This window comes from Martes martes (genome assembly GCF_963455335.1).
Source record: "Martes martes genome assembly, chromosome: 7".
Lineage (NCBI taxonomy): Eukaryota > Metazoa > Chordata > Mammalia > Carnivora > Mustelidae > Martes > Martes martes.
In genome coordinates, this window is record NC_137894.1 from 20,736,797 (window position 1) to 20,760,892 (window position 24,096).

General features: G+C 42.5%; 1 protein-coding gene across 2 annotated transcripts in view; it reads right to left on the reverse strand.

The window, feature by feature from the left end:
• The window catches only part of OTUD7A (OTU deubiquitinase 7A), a gene marked incomplete at both ends in the record, with an annotated part of 181,761 nt that overhangs the window by 45,802 nt on the left and 111,863 nt on the right, over positions 1-24,096 (reverse strand). Inside the window, 3 exons of one of the 2 annotated variants that reach the window (XM_080808681.1) lie at positions 3,135-3,247; positions 4,051-4,178; positions 7,809-7,910. In XM_080808681.1, coding sequence (XP_080664807.1) covers positions 3,135-3,247; positions 4,051-4,178; positions 7,809-7,910 — 343 coding nt within the window. The remainder of the gene's footprint in view (positions 1-3,134; positions 3,248-4,050; positions 4,179-7,808; positions 7,911-24,096) is intronic. The other variant, XM_080808680.1, reaches the window with a different exon arrangement.

The window sequence follows — 24,096 nt, forward strand, 5'->3', positions numbered from 1 at the left end:
CCCGCCAAGCAAGGAGCCCGATGTGGAACTCAATCCCAGGACGCTGGGATCATGACCTGAGCCGAAGGCAGCTGCTTAACCAACTGAGCCACCCAGGCGTCCCAGAGACATGGCTACATTTTGATTTGCAAGCATCAGAGGGAAATCGTCCTGCAGCTGTGCCCTGCTCAGAAGAACCTGCCCCTGCCTGGGTCTCGGCTCTTCACTGTGCTTGCCAAGTCTGTGTCTGTGGTGCCATCCTCTGTCTTCCTCGTGCATCTGAAGTTCAACACGAAGCTCATACCCACCTCACCTTCCTGGGCTCTTCCAGGGTGGCCGACTCTGTGATCATGTACTCTGGGGCATCAGCCATAGCAGCTTGTCCATGGTGGCTTTCTGGCTGGTAGCCTGCCCTGCCTGGTTCCAACCTGGTCTACAATCTTCTCTTTGGGCGAGCAGAGGACATGCATCTCTGCCTCCAGTGTTTCTTGCTGGGGTTCTGAAAGTGAGCCTGGGGACCACCCACTGTGAGTTGTGCAGGAAGAAGAAAGAAAGAGGGCCAAGCTCATCCTTGAATCTGCCCTTCCGTCCCTTCCAGCCTCTTCAGATACTTAAACTTGTAGTGTTCTGGGAAAGGAATGGGTTTAAAAAAATGACCCCAGGCCAGTGTCCATGAAAAGAACTAGTCAAGAGAGAATGAGTTTGCAGGTAGTCTTTTCTATCCCCAGGATAAAATCTGGAAAATGTGTGTCACTTCTCTTCTGTTCCATGGGCTCCCAGGCCCCAGCCACTTCTCTGTTTCTCATGTCACTGCCTCGTCACTGTCTGGCTGCCATCTATGGCTCCCTGCGGGGTTGGTTGGCACAAGCCAGAGAGGAGATGCTGGAGGATGGCAAAGTCCTTCTTGACTCTTCTTTTGGGTGCCCATTGGCCTCGGTGGAGATCCAAATGCTGAGCCCCATTTCTATGGAAGTGCTTTTTTGGGTCTTCAGGTCTCCCCACAGCTGACTGTCTTTGCCCTCAGTTCCCTGGACAGAGGTGGTGACAACCCAAGCTGGTGGGTTGTGACCACCCTTCTGGCCTGGCTTTTGGGGTTTACCCTTTTTGTTGGAAGAGTCCTCCTGAAGACAGCCCATCTCAGGCCTCATCCCAGGGTTCACTGCTGGTGGTTGGGAAGCATGCATAGCCCCTAGGTCCCCATAACCCCCCATGGCTCTGAGGACTTTGAAGCTGGCCAGCCTCAGCCAGGCAGGCATCAGGTACCAGTCTCTAAGGCCCTCAAGTCCCAGGGATGCCTCACATCTCTCAGCAAAATGTGAGTAGGGAAACCTCTTCCCTTTGCCTAGGGAAGACAGAGGCAAAATGCAGAGGCACAAATGACTCATTGGAAGAATGTCTCTCTTTTGGACTTCTGAACCCCAAAGAAAGGTGGGATCCCCATAGCAGGGGAGCCTCTCCTGGAGGGAGGAAACATACTGGTACTCTCTGCTAGCCTGACTATATGAGAGCAATTCAGAATGAAAGGAAAGGTAGAAATACCCGGTGAGAGGGACCCGGTGTCTCATGCATATCACACACATGTTTACAAAAGTAACATGTCAGAGCCAGCATAGCCTTGTTTCTAGCAGCTCCTTGCCTCCTTGTGGGATTTACCAGCTGCTGTGGGATCCAGGTGACCAAGAAGAGCCCAAACATGGCCCTGTGGGCTACAGACATGCAGACAGAAAACTCCGAGCTCTGGCATGGGAGGGGCCACGGGGGCAGGATTTGAGCTCTTGGAACCATTAAAAACCCAGGAGAAACTAGCCATCAGGGCTTGGACACCATCCTGAAGAGCATTTCTGCAGAAGCTGAGGCCTGATCAGCTGTGTGACCATGAGCCAAGTGCTTCCTGGATGGGGGGACTCAAGCCACATAGTATGTGGTGACGGCCACTTATTATTATTGTTGTACTCCCCACCCCTTAGCCCTGAAGACACCCTGGGCTCGAGTCAATCCACCTGCATTTACGGGGTGTCTGCCCTCTGGCAGGCGTCAGCGAGGCAATGATGAAAGGGATGCTAGAGAATTCCTCAGACACAGCTCAGGCGTGACTCAGCATGAGTCAGGAGTTTTCAGGAATGGACTGAGCCTTTCGACTATGTGTCCCCAGAAGTCCTAAATAAGACAGACTTTAGTGCTGACACATGACATTATGAAAACAAAGTGACAAAATGACCCTGTGGGAATTGTGTTGATGGGTTTCCATACCAGAGAGCGCAATCTTGGAGGGTCCTCGATATCGTGCCAGGCCTGGGAAGCCCCACACCCTGCTGCTGACAGCTGAGGGCCTGGGTGTGGAGATGTGGGGCCAGGACACACTGCCAGTCTGGGCTGTCTACCGGAGTCTGATCCTTTCTTGGATCTTCTCACTGTCAAAGCCCAGGCTTTCTTGTGTCTGCCTGAGACTTTTTCTAGCTGTTACAACTTGATTCTCAGCTTCCATAAGTATGAACCAAAGCACACATGTGCCTTTGAAACGCTGGGGCTGCAGGTTTGGTGGCTGCTTTGTTTGGCCACACTCTATTCTCAGGCTGGGACATTTCAGTTGTGTCTGCAGGAACAAGCTACTCCCTGCATGTGTACAAAGGCAAAGCCTTTTTTGCCAGGAAAGTGGGTGGCATCCGTCCGCTCACCTGGGAGACGCCGGACTCACTTAATGACCTTCTGCTCTGAGCGTGACTTCTTGAGGCCAGAAATTAAATAGATACTTAGGTGTAAAGAGTCCAAACCCGGCAGCTTGAGGTTTCTGAGCCTGGTGAGTTCAACAGCAGTGTGCGGGAACCACCAGGTCGCATGCCCCCTGCAGAGGCTGGCTGTCCAGTGAGTCCCCTTCCCACTGCTGCCTGCAATGGGGAAGGGACAACACGTGTGACATCTGCACCTCTACCTGCAAAATGCGTGTGAAAGCTATGTATACTTCCCCCAATTATCTGCCGGGGTCCAGCCATGCCCCACAACTCTGCCCTATGTCCTTGAGGAGAACCTAACGTCCAAAGGCAGAAATCGCTGTATCTCCTCCAGCTTGGGGTGGCCACGTTCCCTCGAACCACTTCCCATGCTGGGTGGCTAGGAGCTTAAGGTGACCGCCAGGGAGAGTGAGGGGCCGCACTTACCCCCCGCCTGTGCCACCGTTCTTGCTGAAGTGCGTGCGTGGCTCGCTGGACGCCAATTTCAGCAGCTCCGTCCACTCCCGCTCCCATTCCTCCTCGGTGTACACCAGCCCTGACTGGCACAATGGAAGCCGGCTCAGGAGGTGGTGGGCGGGCAGGAGGTGAGCCTGGCTGCCCTGCCGGACCCCCGACCCACTGGCTCAGTCCAAGCCCCACCAGCACCCAGGCCGGGGACACCTGCTAGTGGCCGCTGAGTGTCCCCGTTTGCTCTCAATGATATTTCTTCAGAAACCCCAATCTCTAATCTCAATGCTGTGGGGGGGGGTGTCCACCCAGCAACAAGGGTCCTGCCCAAGGGGTGAGAATGACCAAACATTAATGTGCACACACCAAATTTGGGGCTGAGCACTGAAAAGTTTAGAGGGATGACAGGCCAACTTCAATCAGAATGCAGGCAGATCCTTCTAGGACAGCAAAGTGCTAATGTCCCCCATTGTCAGGACGGTTGGGATTCTCTTTGAATTGGGAACATGTACAGGAGCGGGGCCTGTAGGCTGTGGGGAACCACCACGTTGTGGCTACCCCGGCCTTCAAGCTGCCAGGAGTGGTCAGACTTCAGTGACTTGTAATTTGTCATCAAGTCAGGACACCTTCTGACAGTGAGAGTGGTTGGTTTTCGTTTTTATGCAGGGACAGGCGGTGAGAGTAGACCTGCAGTCACTGTGCTAGGGGCTGAGTTTCTGTAATGGGCGCCTCTTCAGTTGTTTTAAACGAGGGAGGCTTTCCTAGTCCCAGAAGCCATTGCTGTCTGACCTCACAAGACGGACTTGGCCTTGGGGCCCAGCTCTGGACTCCACCTGCGGCCCACGGCTGCGCTTGGTGGGGGTCTCGGGCTCTGGACACACCAGCGGGTACCAACCTCCTTGTTCTGCTGCGTCTGCTGCCACCTCCACCTGCGCTTTAGGGCTTCTCTTTCAGCCCCGGTCCTCATCATGGTGTAGAGAGCTTTCCGCAAAACCAGGTCCCGGTCGTGAAACCCCCACATTCCTGCAGCGGGAGGCCCGTGAGGAGCAGAGGAGAGAGACAGGTCGTGAGGAGGGGGACAAGCCAGGAGGCCACTGAGACTGCCACGACTCACCAGGCCTGGCCTCCTGCATCTGCACACGCAAACATGAGTCCTCAGTCAGCTCTTCATTTCTCACGATGAGCTAGCAGTTCCCCTCTGCTCTCTTTCCCCATTTCCCACTGAAGCAAGTCGGTGAATAAAGGAGTATGTCCCTTTCTCAGAGAACCAAGAGTGGATGAGATCCCCTGCTGCCTCTCTCTGGGATCCTTGGCTACTGGCAATCTATTAGGTTTGCTTTGAGGGTCCTAATGTTCACTGTCCAGGTCTTGTTTTTGAGTGAAAGATGGTCTTTGTGGATAAGCTGGGGACATGTCCTCACATAGGGCCACAAGCCAGGATGGCAATCAGACCCCAGCTTCATCTAAACCCAAGAGAAAGTACCTGCTTTCGGGGGAGAAGGTCTCTTTCCCCTTACTCCCTACCCAGCCTGTGTTGGGGGTTGAGGGGTTATAAGAAAAGCCAGCCATCTCTGAGTATATTCTTGGGGCAGCTCAGATGTGCTCAAGAGACCCAACAAATGGAGGAAACAGTAATGAGAAGTGCAGCTCTGGCTATGGGTAAAGAGTGGGGAAATCAATCCATCCATCCATCCATCCATCCATCCATCCATCCATTTAATTAAATGGCATTAATTCCACTTAATTAATTCCAAAGTTATTTCATAATAGGGGTGAGGCACCATTCTCGGTTTTAGGAATATCCACAGCAGCCATCAGGACAGACTAAGTTCCTAAAATCTCACAGAGTGCACACTGAGCGAATGGGAAGCAGCCATCGAATTAGCATCTGGCATATGCTGTCAGGGGTAGAGCACCACATGGAGAGATGAAACAGGACAGGGTGCTGGTTGGTACTGGTCAGGCAAGAAAGGAGACATCAGGGACTAGTGGGTGAAGGAGGGAGCTGAGTTGCCATCCCAGGCAGAGGGGAAGGCCGGGGCCAACCCCAAGGGGCATCTATGAGTCATACTTATGGAACAGCAAACGGGAAAGGTGTCTGGAGGTAGGATCAAGGGGACAAGGTGGAGAGCGGAAAGGTGGTCTTTTAAATGACCCAGGAGAGCTCTTAAAAGAGGAGTGACCTGCACTGACCTAATCTTTAAAGACTCAATCTGGCCATGCATCTTTTTGTGTAAAGACGTGCAACAACCAGGGGCTGCTATGGGTTTTCCATCAACTGAGGCTTTTGTCTTTTTTTATAACATAGAGAAGGGAAGTGGCCATTCCTGCTTCTTTTATAAACAGGCTGAGCTGATCCTACTCATCCCTCAGCCCCACCTGCAGGGGCCTCTCGGGACTCTCCCAGGCACAGCAAGTCCAGTCTCCATTCCCATGGCTCCTTGTTTGGGTCTCTCTTGCAGGGAGGGTCTCCCTGCCCCATAAATGTTTGCTTACAAGCCTGGCTCAGAGATGATTTCTGTCATTTCTGTGTGTGTCCCACAACCCTAGGTCAATGTCAGGCTTGGTCAGCAGGTTCAATAAGCATTGCTCAGTGTTGCATGGCTCCTTTGATCAGTCAGGTCAAACAGCTAAACCCCATGAAAGGAAAACAAAGTACCAGGAGAAAAGAACCAATTGGCGATGAGCTCCAGACTCCACCATGGCCTTGCTGGAGCAAGGCTGGTCCACAGAAGACTTTCTCTTCTTAGGCAGACTGGAGCCCCACTGTGCTCACTGGGAAAATGCCTGCCCTCAGACCAGACCATGGTGGCACAAGACCCTATCTGTGGCTTTGCCCACACGGAACGGTGAACAATGCACTTTCCGAGGGACAGAGACATTTCCCTTTGTAAGGAAGTTGTTGTCTGACACAGATGAGAGACTTCTTCTCTTATGTTCTTATGTTCTTTCCAGATTTTACACACAAGGTGAAAATATTCCACAACAGGGGAATAGTTGATACGTTATGATAAAATATGACACAAATACCAAAAACACATTTTTGAAGAATAATAGCATGGGAAATTCACAATAGAACTTTAGGGGAAAATGTTGGATTCCACACAGTGAACATAATGAGATCATAATTTCACTGGAAGAATTGACAAAAGATAATATGCCAACACATTAAAAGTAATCATTGCTGGGTGGTGGGATTGTTGATTTTTATTTTCTTATCGTGATGAATGTGAAATACTTTTACAATGCCACCAAACAGAAATGTGTTCATTGCGAAATGGAAAGGAAGTAGGTAGGTGGGAGCCCTTGTGTTCCCCACCACCTGCTGCCAAACCTGTGGAATGTGGAATGCTCCCCTTGCTCTGGGGCTCCATTCTCCGTCGAGGCTCTCAGGTCCCTTCCCAAACCCCATGCATTTCCCTCTGTGGGGTTTAGTCTCACCTCTATCCACCTCTTGTTGAAGAGGCCTCACTATAGGGTGGAAGAGAGGTTTGGGGTTGGGCCCTTGCTCTGGGTAAGAGCATTGACCATGTTTACCTGGGGAGGTGAGTTTGACCAATAAGAATATTCTTGGTCAAACTCAACTAAGAATATTCTCATTTTAGGGTCCCATTGGTGGAGAGACACCCTTTACTGTAGGACTCATGAGGACAGCTGGGGGTCCAGTCCTACCTGTCAAAACCGATTTGCCTCTGTATATATAAGGATGGACCTAGAAGGAGAAATTAAGCTTCTGGGAAGTCTACCATAACCCCTCAGTTATTCAAATAGTGCTGCCAATGCTTGTGCACCTGCTGGTATGGCTTTCTGCAAAAGCTCACATCTTCTCAGAAGGTTGCTGACTTCTCGGCTGTATATTCTGACTATGCTGATTCACCTGTGATTTACCCAAGAGATTTACCCAACCTATGTCTTTTTGTCAGTTCCCAGATGATTCCCCTGTACCAACAATAAAAATCAACAATCCCACTACCCAGCAATGGCCACTTTTAATGTTTTGGCTTACTATCTTTTGCCTATTCTTCCAGTGAAATTATGATCTCACTATGCTCACAGTGTGGAATCCAGCATTTTTCCTCCTAAAATTCTTTCCAACCTATGTCTTTTTGTCAGTACCCAAGTGATTCTCCTATGATTTACCCAAACCATGCCTTTCTGTCAGTCCAAGTGCATGGACTGCTATCGATGCAGTGGCCCCAAACCATCCAACCTAAAGTGCTGCTCCCCAAACTCCCTGCTCAAGGCCAACTAAGCTCAGCCCTGCTTCCAAACATCCTGTTAATACCTACCTTCATGCTTTTCCATGAAGTCTCCCTACCTGGAATGTCCTCTCTAAAAATCTTTCAAGTCCTTCAGATCTCAATAAAATCCCACCTCCTCCAGGAAGTCCTCTACATCATAATCTCTAATTCCCATTCCTGTGGCTCATGATTAGGCCCCTTCTATTATATCAGGTCTTTTGTCATGTGTGCTCTGTGTCCTCACTAACCCTGCCAGCTGCTTGACAAGAAGGGCTAGATTGTTGGCTACTGCCCCTGGGGAATCTTCCAGATGAGCGATGTTCATGGCTCTACTTAGCAGATGTCTGTCCTTTAACAATAAGCAGAACAGGCCTGGGGCACTGCTGCCCTCTGTCTCTGTAGTGGAACTTACCCAGAGAGGCGGCGTGTAAAAGGCAGTTCCCGTCCCCCGTAGTGGCCAAAGGAAGAAGCCGTTTACAGCTCGTGCACACAGTGGACCACCAGTTCAGGCGACCTGGAACAGGAACTCACTTTAGAGGAGATTCCCAGAAGAGACCGTTTTAAGTGTTTGCTAAGTAAGCACAAACATCAGCAGATGATTTTTGAGAGGTTCTAGAGAACTTCAGAGGGAAGGTAGAGCATTATGGCTACTTTTAAATAAAATATAGATCTTTTCCCCTTCTAAGATAAGAAATGACCAAACCCTCCCATTAATCAGCAAGAGGATTGAGAAACCCAAGGATGAAGGCTTTTCTCCTGGAATCTGGGAACATCTTATACAAAAAGTAAAGTTTCTCTTTGTGCAGTCTCCTTGAACACAGTTTCCCCTTCTGAAAGTTGTTTTTGTTTCTTTTGCACCATCCTTTTTTGATGCATACATACCTTCTAAAGTATAGTTTATGTTTAATTTAACACATCAAAATCATTATAGCTACTTAGGTATATTCCTATTAAATCTCATTAACACATCTTGAGACTTCTGCTTCCAGGAAGACGGAGTAGACATACTTACCCCTATTCTTTCTACTAAGTACAACTAAATATACTGGACATCATGTATAAAATAACACAGGAAGACTGAAAAGTGGTGAGAATAGGCAGACAGACCAGGAAACTTGGGATCTGAGAAACAACATGGTGGTAGGTTCCCTGAAATTTCTTTTTTGTCCCCAAATTCTAGACCAGGTACTGCAGAAGTTAGCAACCTGCAGATGCCAAGGGAGGTAGACAAAGGAATCATGCTCTCTCTAGACAAGATATCAGGAAAGTGGCAGCTTAGGAAGATAGACAATAAGAGCTCTATTTTAGCAAAATGACACAGAAGAAATTGTAGCCTGTTATCATCCCGGCTGGCAGAGGCCAAGTAGAGAGCCAAAACTTCCAACCATTACCAGGCAATAATGAGTCACTCACCACCTGCTCCCCCAATGCCAGATGGTGTCAGAAAAGGCTGAGCACATAGCCAGCACTTTTTGCTGGGTGGTAACACGGGCTTCAGCCCCTACCAACTGAGAACAGATGGGGAGCCTGGTCTTTCTCACCCCTCTGGTGGTAATAAGGTCCCATGCTCCTTCCTAGCAGTACCAAGAAGTCCATTCCTCCACAGGTGTCAACAGAGGCAGAGTGGTTTCACACCACACGTGCTTTCACCCTTATCTGGTAGTTATTACCAATGTAGAATTCCAGACCTCCCATGAACAGAAAGGGTGGTGAATCCATCAGACCTGCAGTAAAGAATCCTAAAAGGATTCAATAGAGAATACTTTAGGGCACACAGAAGGAATAAAGGGGCTGGCAAGGGCAAGTATGTTGGCAAATGTAAATAACTATTGGCTGTTTAAAGCAATATTAAAAATGACTTTTTGAGGATTAAAGTATACGTAGAATTAAAACACAGGACAGCAATAACAGAAGACACGGGAATATATACTAAATGACATAAATCCCAACATCCTTACATTGACCAGGTAGTGGTACAAGTGCTAACTTACAGTAAATTCTAATAGCAGGAAGGTACATTTTAGAAACTGTAGAGTAACCACAAGAGGAATAATTAAAGAATGTACAACTGACAAGCTAGTAGAGGAAAAATCAGAGTAATAAACATTCTTAAATAATTCAAACGAATAAAAGAGGAAAAAAAGAGACAAAATAACACACAAAAAACGAACAGCAAGAGAACAGATTTAAACCAAAATATACCAGTATTTATATTAAATGTAAGTGAACTAAATACTCTAATTAAAAGACAGATTGTTGGGGCGCCTGGGTGGCTCAGTGGATTAGGGCCTCTGCCTTCGGCTCAGGTCATGGTCTCAGGGTCCTGGGATTGAGCCCCGCATCGGGCTCTCTGCTCAGTGGGGAGCTTGCTTCCTCCTCTCTCTCCCTGCCTGACTCTCTGACTAGTTGCAATCTCTGTCTAATAAATAAATAAAAATCTTAAAAAAAAAAAAGACAGATTGTTAGCCTTGCTTAAAAATACCAGCATATGCTGCTGATAGGAGACATCATAAATATAATGACACAGAAATTTAACAGTAACTAGGTAGAGAAAGATATAGCACTCAAAAACTCAGCAAAAATAAAGCTGGTAAAGTTCTATTGATGTCAGATGAAGGTGAACAGGATGAAGAGGAATATTTCATAATGATAACACAGTAAGGTCAAATGGAAAATGTAACAACACTTACGGTGTATATATTTGAGCCTTAGCCTAAAAAACATACTAAGCAAATATTGATAGACTCCAAAGAGAAATAGATAAACACCAAATCAAAACCAGAGATTTTTAACCAAACTCTCTTGATAAATAATAGAATCAACAAACAAAAACTTCGGTAGAGATTAGGTGAACATAATTCAAGAACTTGAATTATGTGAACTTGACCTACAGGTAAACCTCACCCACTGCAAAATAAGTACATATTCTTTCCAAGTCACATGAATTATTTTCCAAAATTGACCACATAATGGGCCATTAAAATGTGTCAACAAATTTTAAAGGATTTGAAATCATTTACACTATGTGTTCTGGCCATACTAAAAATAAGCTAGAAATCAATGAGATATCCAAGAAAAGTAGTCAGCTTGGACTGCTATAACAAAATACCACAAACTGGGTAACTTAAACAACAGACACTTATTTCTCATAATTGTGGAGCCTGGGAGTCCCAGATTGACATGCTGGCTGATTTGGTTCCTAGTGGGAACCCTCTTCTAGGTTTGCAAATGGCTTCCTTCTTGCTGTGTCCTCAAATGGTGGACAGTGAGCTCTGCTCTCTTCCTCCACTTATAAGGACACTAATTCCATCATGGTGGCCCCATCCTCATGATTTTATCTAAATTTAATTACTTTTCAAAGGCCCTACCACCAATTACCATCACACTAGGGATCAGGGTTCCCACATATGGATTTGGGGAGCCATTAATATTCAGTCCATAACAGTACCTTAAGAAAACTTGCTCATTGAATATGGCTGTCTCCAAAAGGGACCATGCCCTCTTAATTGCTTCCTAGGGAATGAGCAAGATGAACAGGACCAGGGTTATATAGAACTGTTTTGAAAATTCAATTCCTCCCTGGCCATTTCTGGCCATGTTGCTTCTTTCTTGTCTGTAATGGCATTCCCAGGCTGGCCTGTTTGGCACACCCTGTGGGTGACAGTTTAACCAAAAGGGAACCTAGGGGATTCAGACTTAATTATGATTCAGTATGATTATGATTAATTTATGATTCAGAATTATGATTCATGCTTTTGTCCCTCTTATGGCTGACCTTTGTGGATGAGAGGTCAAGTTGTGATTAGGAGGTGATTGCGAGCAAATGGGAAGCTACAGGCATTGTGATGGCATTTGACAATTTTGTAAGGGATAAGGGGAAGCAACAACTCCAGCATGTGGGGAAGGAACATCCCAGACCCCAGAACATATCAGGAAGGTGGTAGATTGATCATGTTTTATTTCTCAGGACCACCCTGTAGGCTTCCGCAAGAAGGAAAATGCTCCCGTGGGATCTCCCAAATGCTGGATGTGTGTCAAATGTAGCAGCATCCTTCTCTTGTGATCCAGAAGTCCCAAGTTTTCTGCCAACATCCATGAAGCCACAGAAGACATGTTTATCAGCTTTGAAGCAGAGTAAAATTTTGGACATCTCACAGTCCTTGACACAAAACAGAGTTTTTCCAAAGCCTAATAAAATACAAAGTTTATCTGAATGATAATCTTGCTGGGTAGAGTATTCTTGGTTGTAGGTTTTTTCCTTTCAGCGCTTTGAATATATCATGCCACTGCATGGTCTCTGTGGCATAGATTTTTACTTTGGGGAAATAGAGTAGAATAGCCACCTCTTGGGGCCTTTAACTCTTTGTGGAATTTCAGTCAAATGAGAATGTTTATAATAGATATTTCCAAGAAGTTGTGAAAACATTTAATTGAAAAAAATTTTTTTAAGAGAGAGAATTATACTAATAGGATTCAAATAGTCAGAGAGGTGTTGCATTATTTACATTCCAGCAAATCACCTGTTGTTATTAAGAATTAATTTTAACAAAGGGTGTTACTGCTTTCAGTAATCAGTAACGAAATATGAAGGGCAAGAACTACAATAACCCTGGAAGTTAAGGCCCTCGAAGGTACATTTAGTTCAGATTTAGAGAACTACTGCCTAACGGATTACCTCAATAACAAAACTTAAAATGATAAACTGTGTCAGTAATGTGTTTGAACTGGATACCGATCTGCTCTACAGTGCTTTTTGCTGAAGATTCAGTAACTGCATTTTAATGATAAGTGATCTTATTAATGCAAAATAATTTACCCTTAATTCTACATGAAAACATGTATTGAAATTAACACTGCGAAATTAAATGGACGAGCCTCTATTATTGATGATGCTAATGCTTATGCTAACAAATTGGGGGTATTCTGGCCACTCATTTATTAAAGCTAAATGAGAAATGCAATTAAGGGCCTTAATTGACTGTGCCACTGGATCACTGGTCAGAGACATAACTGGAAATAACATGCCATCACTGGATAACTTCTTTTTTTTTCCCTAGGTTGTGAAATAGCAACCTGTCTCACCTGACTTTTTCCAAGACCTTTTAAAAAACCTCCAGGCTGGGAGATATTAAAACTGGGTTGCCACAAAATAGAAGAAAATTACAATTCTTGCTTACACAGCATAACGGGCTTTAACACCTGAAAGCCCAACTCATTTAATGTTAAAGTGGGATGACCCCATTCATTCTCCGAAGCTGTTCCAAGCTGACAGTGGCCCCTCCCAAGAGCCAGTGGGCGCCATATTAGTGGAGAAACAGGGGAAGGACGGAGGAGGGAATATGCTAATGAGGAGGTGATCTGCATTAAGGCGCAGACCCTGTGGTTTGCCCATCTAATAGCTTTCCCCTCCCATCCTTGCTCCCAGAATACTGCTCTGACAAGACTCTTTCCCTGCATTCCATGCTCCTTGCCAGGGACCAGTGTTGGTGTGACCACATACTGACCCTTAGCCCATGGGGCAGCTACTGGGGAAGTGTTGTTCATCCTTCAGAAGGGACCTAGACAGGGTCTCTCCCTTGTTTCCCTAGATGATATGTAGGGACATGTCCCCAGATGCATCTCTAGCCATATGGCACCCTGAAGGGAGGCAGCACTGACCTGCTGTGTGTACCTGGGTCCTTGAAGACATGGGGAGCTTTCAGTTCTGCCATGAGCGTCCCTGTCCCCAGACTTCCTGTTCTTCACATCGACTTCACAGTCGATGGTCCTGCTGGCTAGGTTGGTGTCTCCTGCTCGCTGCAGGGCTGACCATGAATCCCCTAGTCCTGTGCGGGGGCGGGGAGGTGCGCAGTCCCGATTTACAGACAAGGAAACAGGCTCAGAGAGTCAAGGAACAAGCCATGGTGCACTGAATCGTAAAGGGGCCATTGCTCAGGGAGGGCAACGGAGGGCAAAATCCCATCCTGAGCAAAGCTGTTCTAATTAAGTTGGATATGGTTGAGTTTTTAACTTCTGTGAGCTGGTATGATCTCAAAAAATACAGTCTTCCCAAAGGAGTGGAGCTGAAGTCATAGACCCACTCTTTCTACTGTGCTGCCATAGAGAAACAAGGGTTGTTCATTCTCCCTTTTCTGCTCTCACTTGTTTCTCTCATTCTATTTTTACTGGGAAAATTTTGAAAAGTACTGAGGGCAGTACACCCACCACACAGAACCAGACCCCTGCAAACCCTGTCATATTTGCTTCAGCTTGTTCCTTTTGATGTAAAAGAAGAAAAATCTAAAGATCGAGTTAAGGTCGTTTCCCCCATTTTCATTCTCATTCCTCCCTTGCTCGCTAGCAGTACCACAACATGAATTTGGTGACCTCTGCGTTACAGAGCATAAAAACAGGTAAATTCAAGGTTGAAAAATGTGTGTCCTGCACGAGGCTTCTCCCTCTGCTTCTGGTTTCCACATCAAAACCATTTTATTTCCTTCTTTTTCATATTCCTTCCTCCCTCTCCCTTTGTTTCGTGCCCCCATGCTTCCGTCTTCCCCCACCCAGCATCACTCTTAGGCATTGCCAGTGTTCAGGCAGAACAGGCTCGTCCCCTTTCTTTCCCCCTAGAGCACATAGACCAGACAGTTCAGTGCTCGGACCTCCCCTTGTTCCAGCCACTCTTCCAGGAACTGGGGGAATAAGCCAGAGTCATATGACCCCTAGGGAGAGGTAGTGGTGAATGAATCCCACTGGGTCATTGGATATGAGATAATAGGCTGGGACCCTTGAAAAAAATAATCATGAAAAGTGATAGAAAAGATAGGGGGAATGTTCTTTAAAAGAGGCAAAAAAAAAACAAAAAAAAAGCGATATAACCAAATGAAATGCAGAAACTTTGGGTTTTGAAATGAAAAAAATTGGGGGCTAATTGGGAAAACGTGAATATGGGCCCTATGTTAGTTAGCGTATTAAGTAAATGTTATTTTTCTTAGGAGTGGCAATGTTTTGGTTTCATAGGATAATTTTCAGATACACACTTGCAATACACATTCAAATGGTTCAGAAAAAAGTTATGTTTATATAAAATAAGAGATAAAGTAAATGTGACCTAACTCTGAAAATTGATGACTCTTGTTGCAAGGAATATTTTCCTGTAGGCTTAAAAATCTTCAAAATAAAAAGAATGCCTTGTGGGTTTGTTTCAGTTTTAGGCTTGTAAATGGGGATAGTCTATTCTGGTGCCAAAGACAGTATCTATGTAAATGAACTCATTTGTCTTGATTTAGTTTAAAAAAAAATTGAGTTGAATTCGGTTAAACACACTTTGGGGGAATCCTTGTGGTGCAGCTACTAGTTCCACCAGATTATTCCTCAATAGACGAGTTGGAATTTTTACAGTTTGGTTATAATTTTCAAAATTTTCAGAGGCACCGAGCCCAGAAGCTTAGAGGCGATTTCTCTGATGTGTCTCAGGTCGATTCCCTTTCGCATCCATGCATATAGCATTAATAAATCACATTCCTTTTCAGGGCAGACATGCTAATCAATCATTAGAAACAGAAGACCTACTCATCCTTTTCAGTTCAGAGCTATGTGCAATAATGACCAATTGTTTCACGTTGACAATGGGGACATAATGAATTATTCACCCATAAAGCAGGCTTTGGAAAACCTACTCTTGCAGATCTGAGGCCAGAGCATGAGGCAGTTAAGGCTCGGAGAGGTAGCCAGCAGAGTGTTTGAGTAGAGGGACCCTGGAACTAGATTTTCTGAGCTCAAGTCTCAGTTCCACTACTTCTTAGCAGTAGGACCTTGGACAAGTTACTTTGCCACTCTAATGTCTCAGTCCCCTCTTGAAAATTGGGGATAATAATAGTATTGATCTAGTAGAATTTTTATGAACAATATGTTATTCCCTATTTGGGAAGCACTTAAAACAGGGCTTGGCATATAGAAAGTACCGTATATGTGTTTTTGTCAAAACAGGTCCAAAACCCTGGGTTAAAGCAAGGAAGGTATTTATGCATAAACTAATGAGTGAACGAATGAACCACACCCTTTGGATTGAAAACTACCTTTGCATACTGAGGCCCTTTTGGGGGTAAGCACAGCTGCTTTTGCATTCCTGGAAGCGAGGGCTAAGGGAAGCTCTTTCCACTCCCACTTTCCACTGCCCAGTGCTGCTCGGTGAGGTCAACTGGGGCACAATGAGGTGAGCCCAGGAAAGAGAAGAACTTATATAGCAATGGGCTTTTCTGCAATACTTTTATTGAATTTACATAAGCGAGCAGCAAAAGGCAAGCTGAGGGCAAAGCACACACCGCCCCCCCTCCACCCCCGCCCCCCAGCCCAGGTGGGAGATCTGTGACATTCCTCAGGCACTCCTGACTACCCAAGAACAAAGGAAAGGGAAAAACAAATGGTTAACTGACAGAGATCACAGTCCTCCAGGACCTGAGTGTCATCAGTTTGCAACTGTCTTTACGATGTACAAGAAAAAAACAATCTCCAGAAACTCCTATAGACTCAAATTTCCTGGAGTCCTAACATCACCCTCCCCTCTAGAGGATCCAAAATCTTATATAATCAGTTACTTCTCACAACCCCAGAGTGGCTCGTTCTGCCCACAGATCCTGTCTCCCTCCTATAATAAAAACACCCTTTTTTGCACCAAAAACATCTCAAGAATTCTTTCTTGGCCATTGGCTCCTGAACCCCACCTCAAACCACATCAGGAGTATTGGTTCAGAGGGAACTGAATGTTCTAAAAAAGTGGTCCTCCAGTACAGATGGTTTGAGAAGCCTCATTTAGAAGTCCTCAGAAATGCAAATTATACCCTTGAATCAAGTCGGTTATCTACAAATATTCACTCTTTAGCTTGTAGTATTAGGAGAAAGAGGCTTTTTAATGGAAAAAAAAAAAAAAAAAACTTGAGTAAGTGTAAAGGAAAAGGAATCACATTAGGAATATAAGAAAAGAGGAAGAACCAAGCTGGCCTTACAGGACTCAAGTCCAAAAGACAGAATAAAATGACGCTTCAGGAACACTGAACTATTTCTTATATCCCTACAACTTCCTGATGGTTTTTATTTTTGTTCGTTACTCTCTGTTTAGTTATTCCAAATTTCTTTGCCATACTTAGAAAATCCAATTAGAAATAAGATCTTATGTGCGTGTGTGTAGAATGGCAAGGACAGTGGGAGCTGAAGGCTTTGTCCTTAGTCACTGGAAAAGCAGCCCCTCTCTCTGAGACAAGTGGGAGAGACAGATTTAAAGAGAAAAAGGAATCAGGGAAAGTAATCCTCCTTGTCAACCCTCCTTTGAAATGTATATATAACTCTGAAATAAAGTGTGGTAAATCCCCAGTGACCAAAAATAAATTCGTAAGGAAATTAGAAATATGCACCAACCCTGCGTCTCCTGTAGGTGGAGACATTTTGCTTGTTTTATCACTTCACAAGAATCTGAAAAAAGGCTTTGAGAGTCTGTGATGTGGGGAATTGGAACCAGGGAACCCTCACCCCACATGAAGTTAGGACCCTCAGAAATTACCTCCTAAGTGCAAGGATTAGAAATAATGTTGTTCCTGGCAAATGAAGCTGGGAGGGAAATATGTCTCTTCTAGACTGGGCTTAGCAGAGAAATAAAAAACAAAACAAAACAAAACCAACTTCTTCCAGCCATGTTGTAACTATTGACTTAGCTCAGATTTGAGCTAAAACTGATTTGTGACCTGTAATGCCTAAGCAAAGAGATTAACATAAAGGTTGGTTATAGGATGGTAATTTCCTTGGGGAGTCTGGCATAAACAAAGAAACAAACAAATATATCACTCAGAATAGTTGAGAACACCCTCAACTCAGACCACCAGATTCCCACAGATAATATCCTGCTCACATCCCCAAATTACAAGTCCAACAGGAAATCACCCATCATGAGTAAGGCTTATCGACACAAAATCATAGATACCTATGGCCTTGCAGCTAAAAACGGTCAGTTAGAGTCTACAAATATGCTTACAATGTTGAAAAGACATAAAAGAATGAAACAAACATTTCCAAAGAATAAGAGACAGATTTGGAAAACAAAAATGGGACTTAAAAATGAAAGGGGAGGGGCGCCTGGGTGGTTCAGTGGGTTAAAGCCTGTGCCTTTGGGTCAGGTCATGATCTCAGGGTCCTGGGATTGAGCCCCGCATTGGGCTCTCTGCTCAGCAGGGAGCCTGCTTCCCCCTCTGTCTCTGCCTGCCTCTCTGCCTATTTGTGATCTCTCTCTGTCAAATAAATAAATAAAATAAAATACAGGTGAAGTCAAGCTGTGTGGACTTATAAGTAAAATTATTTAAAAAAATGAAAGGGGATAAGAGAAATAAAAAAAAACACAATCAGTTTTATATCGAATTAGTGAATGTTGAGAAAAAATATACATGGGAAGATAAATCAGAATAAATTATCTAGAATGCAACTAAGAGGGGAGAAAAGAAAGAATGTGAAAGATAGGCTAGGAGACATGAATAGACTGAAAAGCTCTGACACCGTCTAACTGAAATCCAGAGGCAATACTGAAGAGAAACTCACTGAGGAATTTTTCAGAAGAAATATCCAGAAATAAATTCACAGATTTAATAAGTTTGAGACTTCCCAAGCAAGAAAAATGAAATCAGTTCATTCCTTGACATATCCTAGTGAAACTGCAGAATATAAGACAGAGAAAATATCTTAAAGTAGAATATAAGTTATCTTCAAAAGAGTAGCAGACCGACAGCTGATGTTTCAAAAGAAACAATGGAAAACAAGCCAATGCAAGAACACCTTCAATGTGCTGCATGGAAATAACTGGCAACTTCAGTACAGCAAAAATGTTGTTCAAAAATGGGGGCAAAACAAAAACATTTTAAGACTCATAAAACTGGAGAAAGTAAAACCAGCAGACAGTCACCCAAGGAAATTCCAAAGGATGAACTTCAAACAGAAGAAAGAGCTAATACACAAGAAGAAATGAAGAGAAACAAAAATCGTAAATATATGGGTAAGTCTAAATGAAGACTGTATAAAATAATGTCTGGTGAGATTAAAAGTATAGAATTAAAATAAATGACAATAACTTATAAATCAGGGAAAGGGGCTATGAATAAAATTAAACTAGTCTAAGATCCCTGTTTTGTCTGGGTATAGGTTAAGATGCTGATGAATCTTTGGTACTATCTAGTTAGAGCCTATTCATTGTGGTTAGATTTATACCTGGCATTTGTTTTTTTGGATGTTATTGTAAATGGTTTTTAAAATTTCAAAAAAAAAAGATGCTGATGAATCTGGGATGTGATTCATATGTATGTTATATGAATTAGGGTAACCTCTCAATAATTAAAAAAAGGAAAAGAAAGAAATGATTAAAAAATATTCCATGCAACAAAAAGAGGGCTTATAAGGGGTGGAAAAAACCTCACATAGAACAGGGACAAAGAGTGGTTACATTAAAAATAAATGCATAGGTGAAAGACAAAAGCTGTTAAAGTGATTTTAAGAATCGACTACATGCTATTTACAAAAGATATATCTAAAACATGGGAATACAAAAGTACTAAAAGTAAAAGTACAGCAAATAGCGCATCAGGTCAATTTTAACCTGAAGAAAGTTGGGGTAACAGATAAACTAAAAGGCAAGAAAACATTACTAGATTTAAACAAGTTCTCTTCATAATGTTTAGCATCTCTGTTCATGAAGAAGGCATACTTTAGTTGCTGTATCTAATAATAACATAGACTTTACTTGATTTAAAAATCCATAAAAATAAGAAAAAATATGAATAAATGCACAGTCACAATGGAAAATTTTCATGCATCTCTCAGTAATTAAGAGATCTAGTAAAAATAAATATATAGACTTGAAAAACATAATAAATGACCAAATGTATGTATATAAAACAGTGCATCCCACAATAGAAGACTATGTTATTTTCAAGCAGACATGGAACATTAAAAAGACAAAAAGATCATATTCTGGTCCATAAAGGAAAAAGTCTCAACAAAGTTTCAACAAATTTCAAGTCACATAGATCATAGTTTCTGACTACAAAGCAATTAAGGTAGAAATCAGTAATACAAAAGTAACTAGAAATATTTAATGTACTCCCCATATATTTAGAAATCAAAAAACACCTCCAGTAAATTATGGGTCAAAGAATAAATCAAAATCAAAATAAGAATGTTTTTGAACTGTACTGTAACAATAATTGCTACATTTCAAAACTCATGGAATGTGGCTAAAATAGTAATTTGAGGAAAATTAATAACAGTAAATGCTTATAAGAGAAAAGAAGAAAGATTAAGAATTAATGACTTAAGCATTCATCTCAAGAAGTTAGGAAAGAAACAGTAAATAAACCCAAAGTAGAAGACAGTAACACAGATCAGGCGTCAGTAAACTTTGGCCTGTAGGTCAAGTCTGGCCAGCGGTTTATTTTTGTATGGCCTAAAAACGAAGAATGACTTTTATGTATTTTGAAGGTGTGTGTGTGTGTGTGTGTGTGTGTGTGAGACAGAGGGAGGGAGGGAATGAGGGAATTGTATGTGTGGGTAGATAAGGTGAGAGAGAATAAATATGTGATAGAGACCTTACATGACTGGCAAAGCCTAGAAATATCCCTCAGATATGAATGGGAAATAATGACATTTTCAGACCAACAAAAGTAGACAATTCTTTGCTATCTGACCTGCACATTAAAACAAAACTAAAACCCTATCATACTAGCATGGAATAACAAGTTTAAATCTGTATGTACCTAATAACATAGCTTCAATGTATATAAAACAAAAGTTGATAAAATTGAAGGAGACATAGAGAAACCCATGATCACAGGGGAATCTATAATACACCTCTTTTAGTAGCTGGTAGAACAAGTGGACAAAAGCTCAGTTAAAGATAGAGAAGATCTGAACAACAAAAATCAACAAAATTGATATAATTAACACATATAAGGGGTGCCTGGGCTGCTCAGTTGGTTAAGCATCTAATTCTTGGTTTCAGCTCAGGTCATGATCTCAGGGTCCTCAAGCTCTGTGCTTAGTATGGAGTCTGCTTATCCCTCTCCCTTTGCTCTTCCCCCCTGCTCCTACTCTCTTACTCTGCCTCTCTCTCTGTCTCAAGTAAATAAATGAATAAAAATCTTTAAAAAATTAACACATATAAAACACTATATCTGAGAAGGGCAGAATTCAAATTTTTTTTCAAGTACATAGAGATTATTTTCTAAACTTCATCATATGCTGGTTCATAAAGCAAGTCTCAACAAAATTTAAATGTCTGAAATAATTCACTTTGACTATAGAGGAAGTAAGGTTGGGAAAAAAACCACTAAAACAATCCCATATTTAAGCAATATACTTCTAAATAATCTATGAATCAAAGAAAAAAATTGCAAGAGAAATTAGAAAATGTTTTAAATTGAATGATAAAGAATACCCTATCAAAAATTGTAATATCCAGCTAAAACACTGCATAGAGAAACACTATGTCTTTAGAGATGTGTAAAACTATATAGCACACTGCCAAAGAAAATGTAATGGCATAAGCTTCCATCTCATGAAGCCAGAAGAAAGGGTAGCATATCTAACCCAAAGGAAGAAGATGAAAGAAAAAAAATAAAAAGCAGAGATGAAACAGGAAATAAATGTACAGTAAAAAAGCCAACAGAGGCCAAAAAGAGTCTTTGAATAGATTAGTACAACTTGGAAATTTCTAACATTGTTAATGAAAATAAAAGGAAGTTAAGTATCAACATTTGAAATGAAAAAGGAGGCATCATCACAGATCCTGTAGACATTCAAAACTAGTGAACATTAACATCAATGACTAAAGGAGAAGACAAATAATGTGGAGCAACCAGAACTCTAGATAGAAGAGTAAATTGGTACATCCACTGAAAACTGTTATAAAGCCAAACATGTATAAAATTCCATGACCCAGCAATACCACTCCTAGGTACATATCTGAAGAAATATATACATGTGTTCACCAAAAAAAAATGTATAAGAATGTTCATAGTAGTACTGTTTATAATAAGATACTGAAGACAGCCACTGTTTGCATCTCCCCCCAAATTCATATGTTGAAACCCTAATCCTTAGTAGTATTTGGAGATGGGGCCTCTGAGAAAGTAATGAAGATTAAATGAAGTCATATGTTTGTGGCCCTGTTCTGAAAGGATTAACATATTTATAAGAGACACCAGAGAGCTTGTTCTCTCTGTGTCTGCATGTATGTATTGAGGAAAAGGCACATCAGGACACAGCCAGAAAGCAGCCGTGTACAAGCCAGACAGTACCCCTCTGAAAACTGAATTGGCTGGCAGCTTGATCTGAGACTTTTAGAATTTTGAGAAAATACATTTGTTTTTTATTTTTTATTTTTTTAATTATTTATTTATTTGACAGAGAGAGAGAGAGATATCACAACTAGGCAGAGAGGCAGGCAGAGGTGGAGGGGGCCTGCCCCCCGCTGAGCAAAGAGCCCAATGCAGAGCTTGATCCCAGGACCCTGAGATCATGACCTGAGTTGAAGGCAGAAGCTTCACCCACTGAGCCACCCAGGCGCCCCAAATTTCTGTTTTTTAAAACCATCTAGTTTCTGGTATTTTGTTATGGCAGCCTGGTCTAAGAAACCAAAAGTCCATTAACAATATAATGGATAAATAATTTGTAGTATATGCATCCACTGCAAAACCAAATAGTGATAGAATCAACTATAATTACACTTAATAATATGAATGAATCTCACAGGCTTAATAGTAAGTGAAAGAATCCAGAACCAACCTCTTCATGATTCCACTTATATAAAGTTCACATAGAGGCCAAATGAATCCATGCTGTTAGAAGTCTATTTTCTTGATCTGAATTTCTTGACAGGAATCCTTGTTAGAATGTGTTTGGTTCTGCAACTTAACTGTTTTCACACTTTTCTGTATGTGTGTTCTGTTTCAATAAGGAGTTAAAAAAAAAAATGAAGGGATGGGAGCCTGCTTCCCCCTCTCTCTGCCTGCCTCTTTGCCTACTTGTGATCTCTGTCTGTTAAGTAAATAAATAAATAAATCTTAAAAAAATAAAAATGAATAGGTGTTGAGCCTAGCTCTGGAGACTATCACAAGAGAGAGACAGCTAGAAGCCACTGGCACTGGAGAAGATATTTTGGAGGCAAAAGAAAACGTCCAAGGAGTGAGATTCCTGAGAGCTGGTGCTTGCTGGATGAAAGACCCCTGGAGAACCCCAATTTGCAAATATTTCCATTTCGCATTATTTTCCCCATAAAATGCAAGAGGCAATTGAAGAGGCATCGTCAATAAACATAAGACTGTAAGGTTTATAAAAATAAGACGAAGTCATAAAACCACTAGTACACACTGTCACTAAAATGTACTTCAACATCACATTTTTCCTATTTCTACACAGAGCTATTGATAGATGGGTGTCTTAAAGATCTAGCCACCATCAATTTTATCACTTTTTAAATCATAAAGTTCTATTTTCTAACCATTCCTTTGACACCTCCCTTACTTTCTTTTTACTTCTAATATCTGGATGACCAAATGGAATCCCTTTTGGTGCTTTCTTTTTCCTTACACACAAATAAAAATGAGAACAGTGACTATACAATAGTGATAATAAATATTTTTTGATTGTATGAGATCTGCTCACTAGATACATCACATGAGCTTTGTCGATCACTACATACTATGAGACTCTAGAATGAGTTACCACATGTCAGAATGGGAGTGTTTGATGCAAGGATTGGGGACTGTGGTAATCTTGGGAGACTCCTTCATTTTGCCTCCTTGTCCGATGTTTCTGCTCAATGCCATCAGCAATATGTCCTTCTATGACTAGGTGACTTTGCCACTTACTTCATCTTTGGCCTCTCAGAGAGCAATCCCTTGGAGATTTTCTCTGGTATTGGTGATTTGCACTTTTAAGAAAATCAAGAAATCATGCAATTATTATTTTTTTTCTTTTCAAAAATTTTTCAATTCTAGTTAGTTAACATGTAGTGTATTGTTAATTTCAGGAGTAGAATTTAGTGATTCATCACTTACATATAACACCCAGAGCTTAACACAAGTGCCCTCCTTAATAAGGAGAGCATCCATCTAAGTCCATCCCCTGCCCACTTCCCTCTCTCAACCCTCAGTTTGTTCTCTATCATTAAGAGTCTTTTATGGTTTGCTTCCCTTCCACTTTTTTCCCCCTTCCTCTCTGTTCATCTGTTTTGTTTCTTAAATTCCACATACGAGTGAAATCATATGGTATTTCTCTTTCTCTGACTGACTTATTTTACTTAACATAATAGACTCAAGCTCCATTCACGTCATTGAAAATGGCAAGAAAGAAATCATGCAATTATTATGTGGAATGGAAAACTCAGCAGAACAGAACTGAGGAAGTGTCCTGTAAAGGTCAGGGTGGGTGCCACCAAGAGCCAGGTCCTGATGGCTCTGCCATTTTACAGGTTGGGTGCCCACATGTGAGTGGAGGTGCTTCTCTGAGTCTCCCCTTCCTTACCTGTAAAGTGGAAATCGTATGAGCAGCTGATGGGAAATGTGGAGGTCATTAATACTAATACTGTATCTAGCACACAGTAGATGCTATGCAAATACATGATGGCTTTTATTATCAAAAGCATAATATCTTTTTTTAAAATGATAAACAGGGTTTATTTAAGGCTCCAA